General features: G+C 42.2%; 1 protein-coding gene across 3 annotated transcripts in view; it reads left to right on the forward strand.

The window, feature by feature from the left end:
* Positions 1–7,751: 7,751 nt before the first annotated feature.
* VIPR2 (vasoactive intestinal peptide receptor 2) overlaps positions 7,752–12,016 on the forward strand; it is a 65,536-nt gene continuing 61,271 nt past the window's right edge. Inside the window, exons 1-2 of one of the 3 annotated variants that reach the window (XM_075746611.1) lie at positions 7,752–8,134; positions 11,272–11,374. In XM_075746611.1, coding sequence (XP_075602726.1) covers positions 8,084–8,134; positions 11,272–11,374 — 154 coding nt within the window. In that variant the 5' untranslated portion in view covers positions 7,752–8,083. Of the gene's footprint in view, positions 8,135–9,174; positions 9,308–11,271; positions 11,375–12,016 lie in introns of those variants that run through there. The other 2 variants (XM_075746609.1, XM_075746610.1) reach the window with 2 other exon arrangements.

A 12,016-nucleotide genomic window follows, 5' to 3' on the forward strand; every position in this document is an offset into this window, starting at 1 on the left:
TTTTACCCTCCTGTTACAAGAAAATTCTTCATACAAACTTCAGTAATCCATTCCTGGTTAGATTGTCATTCGGATCACATTACACTGGACAATTAGGCTTCACTTACTACCTTAAGCTGTTGATTTTTTTCTCTTAATGGAGACAGCAATTTTAGAGTGTTTAAAAGTTTGATTAAAGATGAAGTTTCTCCTTTAATTTCTCCTGGGTAGACTTGAGCTAAGTAATAGAAATCCAGCCCCATATTGATAACTACACTGAAATCTCATCTCTCTTCTTTCTAAAATTCTTGCTTTATGTATATCCCATTAGGCTGATGGTTATGGAAAGTTTTTGACAGAATGATGTTCTGAATTTCTAAAGTATGCCAAGCTTCAGTCTTCTTCCTGAAGTGTCAAAAAAAACAAACCATCATGTAAACAATATTCTATCCTAAAGATACAAAAACTTAACCATCAAAACAGCCTCAAGCTGTAACTTACTCTGACTAAAAATGCACTATATATTTACTTGGCTCTATTCCAAGATTTAAAATCATGCAAAATTAGCACTCAATCTTTTGACAATACTAATACTCCCCCTCTCCCCTTACCAAGACTAGGAGTGGCCTGGATTTTTCATTTCTTTTTTAATCATCCTTTAGTGCAAGTCTTAATGCTTCATTTTCCCCTGTTTCTGGAGAAGAGGCCAGTACAGAGTTCCTGACACAAATACTCCCAGATCACCAAAAACTGAAGATCCAGATCCAGCTTTTGTAAATAGGCCTAAAATGTGCTTTGTTAACAACAAAAGGTTTCACTGAACAAAAAATCTTAAGTAGAGCCTTGTAGAGACTTTTTTTTCCCTCTAGCAAAATTTATGTTTGTTTTGAAAACCCCCAAATGGAAAAATTTATCCAAAAGCTAAATATTTGTATTTCTGCCAAAAATAGTCATATTTTTGATGGAAAATAGAATTTTTCCATAAAGGTGGGCATTTTGTATAGAAAACTACTTTCTATGTATAAAAAGACAGAAAGTCCAGGAACTAGTTTTCTGTAGAACAGCGATTTTGATGGAGAAGTTTGGAAAGGGACTATTTACCATAAAGTAGGATAGGGGTTTGGAAAAGACCTCAAGAAAAGCCTGGTCTACTCTTTGTGCACAGAGCCACAGAAGAAAATTCTTTTCACTGGCTGATCAAGTTCTGTTTGAAAAGCGATTTCTTTCTTTGCTCTGTTAAAATATTTGTCCAGAACAGCCACCTGGATATCAATCTATGCATTTACTCTCACCTAGGTCAATCCACCTCTTTTTCTGCCAAATTTCCTTTAATCTGCATAGTTCCTTTCCTGGCGACTTATTTCATCTCAGCTTATATTTTAGCAGGCTATTGAACCAAGCATTCTCTGAAAACCTCAGGTCTTCATTTATTTGCTCTGCACCTGCTGAATTCATCTCTCGTGACTACAAATTGCTAAATTTATATACAACACTGCAGATAAGATCTGACCAGTCCTTTACGTGTTACCTAGCCTCATTACTTTTATAACTCTACAGCAAGTGTCTCTCCCATATGTCCTAAGATCACATTTATTTTTCACAGCCATGTCACATTAATACTCATATTTGCCACACACTGACTTGTACACACAGGACTTTCTGCTATTGCCCTTCAGCTTATGGTGTAAACACTTATTTCTTGTTCTTTAGCACATGACCTTCCATTTTGCTTTATTAAATTTCCAACTTTTTTCTAGTACTTCATTTCCAGTTCTGTAAGATACCCAGCTGCTGCTTACTATTGACGACACCTTTAATCCTTAGCAAATTTTGTTTTGTCAAAAATGAAAATCATTACGGAAAATAATAAAACAAGACCGTAGTCTGATGTCTGAGGAACTTCATTGTTATTTCCTTTTATCCTCCTATTTATACATCAGCATTATTTGTCAGGTTCACTTAACCACATTTTGGCCAAATAAATTTTTCATTAAGCTCCATCATCTCACTTTTAACTAGCAATTTCTATGGCACTGTATCAAATGCTTCACTGACAGCTATCTAGAATAAATCTAATGTCTTGTTTGTGTAGAAAATATGCTTTAGTAAACAAAAGTATTGGATTCAGCAGTACTGACTCCTCTTGAGAAGTACTTTTATTTTATTCTATTTTTCATTTGTCTTTCCTTCTGCACTTACTCTTCTCTACTTTTCTAAAGCTTTGCCTGCCACTCTATCCGTTCATTTTTCTGCAGTTTTTGAGTTTTGCCTCTGGAGTTTTGTGGCAAAATCTACCCTTTACTTTAAATTGCACCAAAAAAAAAAAAAAATAATTATAATAACTAACCATTACAAAACCCCTAAAACTAATGGGGACAATTTTCCTCTCATTGTATCAGAATAAAAAAATACTTCAAATTTTCAGAATAAAAAGATTTGATTTCTTCATGTCCAGTAAAAGACTCAAAAATCACTAATCAAACCTGGTGCTTTGTAGCAAATCATAGCTTAAATGACACTACCCAAGTATTTTCCATTATGCCAGATATCCAAATTATTTTATATTTAATCTATACATTTAAAAGATCAGATTCTACTTCATCTACACACATGAATGTAACAGAATACCTATTAATTTAATACATTCAATAAGTGTTAATGAAAGGACTTGCCTATAATGGAAATATGAAAAATAGAATACCCTGGCCAAGAATTGGAATGGTTCATTATACTGAAGGGACTTCTCTCGCTCTTTTGAAATTACAGGACCTGGGAGTCTTAGAAATTTGAGGGAAAGAGGACAAAATTGCATACTTTACTATAGACTACCCTCTGTGTCTTTGGTGAACAATGTCCCTGTGCCATAACCTGGCAGAAGACTTCACAGTTACAGACATCTCCTTAAACAAATCATTTAAAAGTTTGTGACTCATGAGCTTAACATGCTAAAATGTCTTTGTTTTCAAAGAATTTCTTGATGTTTCTAATCTGCAGAAACATATTTTTGAGTAGCCAAGCTACTTGAGCGTTACAGAAAGACCACTCTGAAGAGTTCTTCACATGACTGTGTTGGTTAGGAATATGTGCTGTTTGGATGCATTTGGTATACTGATGTTGGTAACTGCCATTTTGCAGGCCACTGCAAAAAGCAGTTTGTGGAGCAGTTCGAGCATCATCACTGTAAGATGATCCTACAGCCTGAAGCTACTCTTCATGCTTAGAGACAGCAGGGCACTGTTACGGATGTTGAAATGGAAGAGAAAGAAAAAGCTGAGGTGACACTTAAGGACAGCCTTTCCTTAGAAGACTCTCCCTCTGCATGGTATTGCTTCTCAGTCTAAGAAACAACCATAGGGTTCGAGAGATTATGTAGACATAATGACCAGTAACGACAGCAAAAGTTCAAAATAACTAGGAGGGCTTTCTGAACACCTGCTGGAGCTGCAGATAAAATACATTGATGAGTTTCTATTGTTGACTCAGAGAATCTGCATTTCACCTTCCCCTCTTACTGCAGCTGCTACCACATTTGGTGCAGGAGGGTCAACTGCTGACAGTAACAACGCTGTGCTGCCTCTCAAAGGATGGTGCTATAGCCGTATGTTCCCTGGTGCCTGCCCAAGATCTGAATTCCCATTGTCCCTAGCACAACACATATCGTTTGCCGTACTCCGGCCCAGCCCCTTCTTTGTCGTGTTTCCATCCGATCATTGATGGAGGCTCAGTAAGATCATCTATGTTAATAGCTACTGATGCTAAAATTTTGAGGAACTTTAATCTTCTCCAATATAAAAGGTCCAAACAGCACATACATTAAAGCCACAACTCCTTTTTCTTGGAAGCCCTCTCTAATGTCTGTTTCCATGGCTGATGAAATCTGTCCTTAAGTATTTGGACTGCAGAAAAAAACCAAAAGCCTAACAAAATGCAGGATGACAGTAGAGTGCCTTTGGGAGATTTAGGAATATCTAATGAAGACCTCGTGTCTTTGCTAAGTGTGAAGTCTTAGGAAGAGCATCCCTTTTGCAGTGAAACTTAGTACAGTGTGCCGGATAACATGAAAGCAAAAAATCTTCCTGTGGTTTAGAAAGCAGGACTCAAACCATGTGAAATAGCTTGCGCGGCTACTGGAAGAGGCACATTGTCCAAAATAGCTTGCACGCATGCTTTGAGGGAAATCCTTCTAAGTTTTTCATGCAGTTCAGGTATTTCTGGCAACTGTGTGTTATGCATTGTGTAAACAATAATTGTTAGATGATCAAACAAAAGCAAAATCTCCTTTTAAACAATGAAAGCAATGTTTTTTTAGTCTTTCTACACGGCAAGAACATGACTTGTGGATAGAATATAAATTGTCAGAACATCTTGAACTCACAAACAATTTAAATAAGGATTCAGCTCAAAGGGGATTGATGTCATTGCTTCAGTATGGAAAACTGTCAGCTGCTTCTCCATGGGCCTGACCAAAATCACATCAGCTACTTACTGCCAACACTGTGTATTAGAGGACTCTGAAGAGACAGACGGCCAAGCAGAAGGTACTTCTTACTTAGAACCCTACTGGCATGTACCCTTCTGACCTGGTTGTGGCTGGGATAGAGTTCATTTTCTTCCTAGCAGCAGGTACAGTGTTGTGGTTTCGATTCAGGATGAGAATAATGATAACATACTGATGTTTTAGTTGTTGCTAAACAGTGCTTACGTCAAGGACTTTTCAGTTTCTTATACTGCCCTGCCAGCGAGGATGCTGGGGGTGCACAAGGAGCTGGGACAGCTGACCTAAACAGGGATATTACATACCATATGACATCATGCTCAGCATACAAACTAGGGGGAAAGCTGGCTGGGGGGGCCACTGCTTGGGAACTGGCTGTGCATCAGTCAGTGGGTGGTGAGCAATTGTTTTGTGCATCACTTGTTTTGTATATCATTACTATTATTATTATTACTTATTATTATTACTAATACTACTATCCCTTCCTTTTTTATCCTATTAAACTGTCTTTATCTCAATTTCTTCCCAATTCTCTCCCTTATCCCACTGGGGGGGCGGAGTGAGCGAACGGCTGTGTGGTGTTTAGCTGCCCGAGGGGTTAAACCACACTTTCCTTGGTAGGCAGACTTTTCCAACAAAAATTCGAGCAAACCTTTTGGCTCCTGGATGTGCTGTGGCAGTAGAGAGCTTGCAGTACTCTGGCACTGCTTGCCGCTAGGTCTATCACCTGCAGCTGAACTTTTCCATTTCCACTTTTACTGCCCTCTGTGTAACACTCAGGCTCTGCTGATTCAAAATAGTATCTACTTCAACCAAACTGCATTTACTTTTCCACCACCTCTATTTTGGAGAGAGGATGAATTTCCCTCCTTGTTTGACTCCATCCTTTTCCTGTGTGTCCATGCAGTCCTTCTACGCCTCATGTATACCTCCACAAAATCTCTGTTCTTTCCTTTGAATTTGACAGGCACTCTTGGAAATGGCATCAAGTCTCACTGACTGTCTAAATTTCTATGACTCCTTGGTTCCTTCATAATCCTTGGCTGCATAAGAGGATCAGTCTCATTCATATACATCTCTACATATCAACAGCTTTTTTGGTTCCATTTTTCTTTTTTTCCTCTCTACAGCTGCTACAACAGGGCACTGAACTGTGCCATGCTTAAGCAAAAAGAACTTGAACCATGTTTTCTGAGCTTCATCCATCAATAATCTGTATTCTTTTCAGGTTAAAAAAAAAATCACTTAGCTATATCTAAACAAAAATATTGGTATTTGAGGCATCTCTTTCATCTGTTGTCTCCTTCACATCAAAGAGTCATTGGGAATAGTGACAGAAGTGGTTGGGAAATAACTGATTATTTTTCTTTTCACCTTAAAATTCTGATTTATTGAAAACAAAACATCATAAAAATCTGACTCTGGGCAATCTTCTGATAGAAGAGATGCAAGTTTCAAAACTCCTTTGCTAGTTCTGGGACATGCAGACAGCCTACTACCCAAGATACTAGTTTCTGTCATTCCACAGAAGGAATAATGACGACAGTTCCCAAGACTGTTTCTACACAGAATGTTAACACCAATTTGTTAATTGGTTTTCCAGGCTACTCCACTTCAACAGCCTAATGAATCATTTGCTCGAAGAATCAAACACTGGGTTTTGGTATCAGGCAACTCTTGTGTCCTCAGCTGCTGGGGCAGTCGAGCTGGTGGACAGTCTGCCTGACAGCTCCTCTATGCAAAGACTGCTGTTGGGCTTACTGCTGAACCACCTGAAGAGCCTTGACATGGACAAATTTCACTCATTAGAGTGACTGGATTTAAAGACTGCTTTCTCAGCAGGATGCCAGTCATCATAAAGTGCAAGAAATAACTTCAAAAACAGAGATAAGACAGAAGTGATTTTTCCAAAGCCTTGCAATTATGAGAAGACACTGGATTCCTGTAAAATACAAGATTAGAGAAATAGTTTTGAGATCATTATTTTGGAAAGACCGACAGCTCTTAAGAAATTGCTAAGAGTACCCCCAGACTGCATGTGTCAATAACCAGGAGCCCAAAGAGGAACCCTGGACATTGGTCTTGGGAATCAGGGGAGTTGCACTCTGCAATTCTCCATTTCCAAGAGGTCTGGCATGAGAGTCTGCCCGGGATTCTCACAGCTAGCTACGTAACCAGGTTCTTCTCCAACCCAGTTGTTCTAGAAGTAGGTGCAATTTGGCATTTCAGTCCACCTGTCACATACAGATCAAAGTCAATCCAAAGGGGTACTATTTTCTGTTACAATTAAAATATTTCATTACTTGATCATATCCCATCCTACAAGAAGTTTTGTTTTCTACATTAATGTTTCTCTCCTCTCTCAACATGCAGGTTATAACACTGCTCATTACAGTTTGTGGTATTTCTTTTTAATGATAATTGGGTCTTTCTTCTCAATGTATTAAAAGAATTTTTTGCAAATGCATTAAAAATTATGAAAATTCTCTTCAGATTTTTCCTAGAAATGTCCTTGGTTTTGCTTATAGCTGGTTATTTTGCATGGCATAAGGCTATTTAGGAGAGTCTTATATTGCCCACTGAGTTCCTTTTAATATATAGTACTTAAATTACAGCACAGTGTAAAGATGACTCTAATTTATTCTCATTCTCAGCTAAAAGCCAGCATATAAGCTCTGCTTTTTCTGTAACAAAAAGCATGGACTAACATGAATGTCACTTAATTATATATTTTACATGCCTTGTGAGGCTTGCCTGGTGTAAACTGCCAGGCAATAATATGCAGTTGCCTTAAACTGTTGGTCCTCTATTGAGACCTAGAAAAAAACGCACTTTGGGGGGTGAGAAAGATTTTGTAATACAGTTGCTGATCTGCCCAGTGACGAGACTGACCCTGCCTGGGTTCGCTTCACTTACCCCGCATCTGTCTGGCTTAGGAGGACCGTGCCCGATCACCTTAATGGTTTCAGGGGCAAAAGGGATCCCAGTGCTGCTGGCACTGGCACCTCGGTACGCTGTTGGGGATGGGCACCCAGCCCCCCGATGTGCCTGCATGAGAAGAGGGGGCTTCTCCGGCACCTCGGGGCAGGCAGAAAGGGGTAAATGCCGCCCGTAACTCGGCAGTGGCCCGGGATGGCGGGGGAGCACCTGCGGGGCGCCGGGATGGGCGGGGGGGCGTCCTGGCTGAGCGGAACGACTCGCACCTCTTATGGGGGGGAGCAACCGCGGCAGGGAGAGGGAGGAGGAGAAAAGGAAGCTGAGGAGAGGGGCTGAGGAGAAGCGGGAGGGAAGCGAGCAGGGTCTAGAGGAGGAGCTGAGCGCACAGAGGCGGCGGCGGGCAGGGACTCAGTCGGGCCAGGAGCTGACGGCCGCCGGAGCGGTGGGCAGGCAAGCGGGAGGCGGCCGGGGGCAGGTGCGGGAGCCGCCTACAACCGCAGGGCGGCGGCCGCCCGCGGGGCGGGGGGCTCGGCTCGGCGCCCCAGCAGCGCGGCGGCGGCCCCCGGGCCCTATGGTGCCGTGGCGGGACGCGGCTCCTGCTCGCCGCCTTCGACAGGGGCCCGCGGAGCGGCGCAGGGCGGCGGAACCCGCCGGCCCCGGCTCTCGGCTGGCATGAGGAACCTGCCGATCCTCCTCCTCTCCCTCTGCTGGAGCCTGGGGCGGGTAAGTCACCCCCCGCTCACCCCTGGCCCCGGCCGCGCCGCCGGGAGAAGGGTAAAACTCGCCCCTCCAGACGGCGGACGGGGTGACCCCTACGGCTCTTCCCGCCACCCCCGTCGCTTAGGTGCCTGTGCGGAACCCCCCCGGCCGGCCGTTCCCTCACAGCTTCCCCCGTTCCCCGGAGCGGGCGGCTAACCGGTAGCCGCAGCCGCGGCAGGTGCGGAGACTTCGGCCGCGCCGCACTCACTTCGGGAGACGAGTGGCTCCCGCCGCTCGCGCTTACCGGGTGTTCCCGGGCGGGGATCTCGCAGGGGAGAGGGTCCTGCCCTCGCCGGGACCCCCAGCCTGTCACCCCTCCGGGAGGCCGGCTCCCTGGGCGCACAGGCAGCGCCGGGCCGGAGGCGCAGGCGGCGGGGGGCGCCGCTCCGCACCCCCGGGCGCTCCTCAGGGGCCCGGACGGCTCCGCCCCGGCGAGGCAGCGCGGGCCGGGCCCGATCCCCATCCCCGGCGGAGCGGCCCTGGGGGGGCTGGCGCCGAGTCACTTGTTCCCCGCTGTTTCGGCTTTCCCCGGCAGCCGATGGCCACCACTAGATTCCGAAGAGTTTTCACACAGCATTGCCCTGGCGCGGTCTGGAGGGTCGCTGGCAATCATCACGTGGGGAAAAATTACTGCATAAATAATTTCTCTTTAATACATGCAACTGGATAACAGCGTACAAAGCACTCAGAATGTTAAAGTCTTCAAATTTAGGGCGTCTGCTTTTAATATCTCTATATTTTTAAGCGTTTCTTCAGCTGTTTGTAGAAGTCTGTAACGTTGCTGGAAACATGATTTACAAAAAATAAACAAAACCAGCCCTCTAAATCTTTCAATTTTTTGTTACTGTAAATGCAAAATAACAGATCATTTCCACCAAAAGTCGGGATACCATGCTGAAGGTAAATGTAAGCTGTTTGTCAGAAGAAATGTTTTTCCAGTCAAATTGCTATTCTGGATGCCTTAAAAATTGTTCAGCCTAAAGACGCAGAGAGACTCCTCAGCTGGGTTTCCAGCTAACTGTGTACCTTTACAATGCGCAACGCAGCGCACACGGTTCTGTGCTCAGTGCTTATAAAGGATAACCTACACTTGGTAAAGCAGGTGGAAAGATGGATGAGCACCAGCCCTGAAAGGTGGTGAGTGCCCTCAAAATCCATTTTGGGGTCTTGATGTGTTTTGAGATGTGGTCAGTGCCATGTAGTCTTGAGCCCTAAATCTCTGTAGCTTGGTGAAATACATCTGAATTAAACTGTTGTATGCATTAGAAAAAAGTATATTACAGTTTGGCGTGCGTCCCAGGTTTGAAAAGTAATGTGTTACTTTTGGGTACTAAGAAATTTATGTTCTCAAAGTAACCTTCACTATTAGATCACTGATACAGGGAAACTTTCAGTTCTTTCGTAAGTATGAGAGAGAAGACACTTATTCAGCAGGTTTCTTAATTGCAGTAGATGCTTTGATTTACCCCTCATTTAGTTAACATTGCCATTTGCTGAAACCTGCCTTTCCAAGATCTACTCTCAGTTACCAAATGTTTGCAATTGGAAAAAAAATAAAATTCAAAATCTGTTATGTGAAAGCAAAATGCAATTAAAAACATTATGTATACATGGGACTTTAGTTTACATGTGAGCTATCTGGAAAGCAGATAATACATCACAAAACACCAATATTTTCAGTATAATGCTGAATTTTCTATTATAAGTGCTACAAATTCTAATTTATGTTAAGGATCTATACAAATTCACTTTAAAAAGAAAGAAAAGATCTGCCCTGAAAACATGCAATTTCAATAGTAAATAGAGATAAAAGATGGGGAAAAGGAAGTAAGGTTCTGTTGTTGTAGATGTTGAAATGAGGCATTTGGAGAAGAGGCGGATTTTTGTGAGTTTTCATAACAGCTCCTGCTCTTATGCTTATGGCTATTACGCTGTATTTTTAAAAGCTCCGCAAGAGGCTTGCCCACAAGGAGACTGCAGAATAACCAGGTTTTCAGCCCTAAGTCTGGGTCCTAGGTTCTGGGTCCATGATCACAGCTTAATTAATTAAGTATTGCCATTTAAATGAAATATTGTCTCCTGAATCAGAGATTATTACCAGATTCTGTTATTAAATGTCTCCTAAAAAAAGAGAGAGAAAAGAGAGAGAAACTTGGAGAGAGACTACCCTTTTCTTGGTAACTACAAGTGCGAGGATGACTGAAGTACTGCATATTCACATTTTGTTTCATTATGATGTTATTTCATTTGAGCAAATCTCACTGTCCCTTCAGCCCCAGCGATGTTTCCTACTTTCCCATTTGTCACCTATTACAGTCATTTCTCCCACGCAGTCTCTTATGGACTCTGCATGTTCTTCTGTTAGGCTCTGTCTGCCTCTGTGAATCCAACTGACTTCAGTACAACTTCACAGTGTCTTGTTTCCCTCCCCGATACTACTACCTACATCCCCGTCTCTTCCCATGGACATAAATAACCCTTTCTGAAAACCAGGGAACTGAGGGCAGGGCTATAAATGAGTGAAGGCAATAGCGCTTTCATTTTTAAAGGAATGGGGTTTTCTTCCTGTGTAGCACTTGCTTGTGTCAAATAGTCATACTCTGGGGCCTTCAGGAGATAAAATATACGTGGTGGAAAAGGGAAGAAAAGCAAAAGTTACCATGTCAAAGAGAATACAGTTTGATAGATTTTCATATTCTGTGATTCATATTAAACTTTCAGCTTCATAACTTTCTACAAAAGCAAAAAAAGCAAATGTGTTTACTTTGCTGTTTCAGTTTAACTCAGTTTTTTTCTGGAGGAAACAATATTGATGAATGCAGTAGAAAGTTAAGTATTTTCTTGTAAATGACAGTTTGCCTTGAAATGCTGCAGGAAGGAGCCAGTGAATGCTCTAGTGCGTTATTTTAACATTTTGTTTTGAAAAGTCAATGTGTGAGAAGCTAAAATAGGCAATGACTGTGTCTGTGAAATGATTAGCACATACTTGGGCAAAACCAGTGCCAGTTACAATCGTGCATTTCATTATTAGTAGTTGCATCCTTCATAAAACATTTTAATTTGTGTCTCAAGACCCTGGCCTGTTTGCTAATTTGACACAGGTGAATGGTGTCCATCCAGAATGCAGATTTCAGCTGGAGATTCACAAGGAGGAAACAAGATGCATGGAACTTCTAAAGAATGCAAAGCCAGTGGACTACAAAGGTAAGAAAAGATAAGATGTAATGTAGAGACGACTGGAACATTCAGGATTTTCTCCCTTTATCTTCTTTGCTGTTGCAGTTGCTGTATTTGTCTGTACTGTGCTTATAATTGTATGTATGTTAGAATTGTGTAGATTTTGCATTAAAGATGCAGCTGCAGCAAGCATGTTGTGAGAGGTGTGCCAGGCGCTAGGCACACATTGGGTGGGACGCTAGATGGGAGCAAATACAATCTCATGTTTTAAGCTGTTGTTGCTAGTATTTTCTGACTGGCAGAGAAGCTGCAGGATGGTGATGACAGGACCAGCAGAAAGAACCAGTTGGAGGAAAAGTTGAAAGCCTTGGATCCAAGCATCTCTCTCCTGCTATGGCTGAAAGTCAGGTACTAGTGGCAGGAATGATCTCTGGGTTTCCCAGGCAGAAGATGTTTCAGACAGAAGATCAGATTAACACACAGAGTACTACAGAGTCATGCAAAGGAAAAACTGGGCAGTAGTTACATTCAAAAACCAAATTCTCTCTGTTACTTTATTGGTTTTATTTTCTCTCTACATAGAAAGATAAATATATAGATACAGATAGGGCCAATTGTAATTTAATAGAAGAAAGAAAGAAGAGGAGATGTAGTTTATTATTTTTTTAA

This window comes from Balearica regulorum, chromosome 2, assembly GCF_011004875.1.
Source record: "Balearica regulorum gibbericeps isolate bBalReg1 chromosome 2, bBalReg1.pri, whole genome shotgun sequence".
In the NCBI taxonomy this organism is placed as follows: domain Eukaryota; kingdom Metazoa; phylum Chordata; class Aves; order Gruiformes; family Gruidae; genus Balearica; species Balearica regulorum.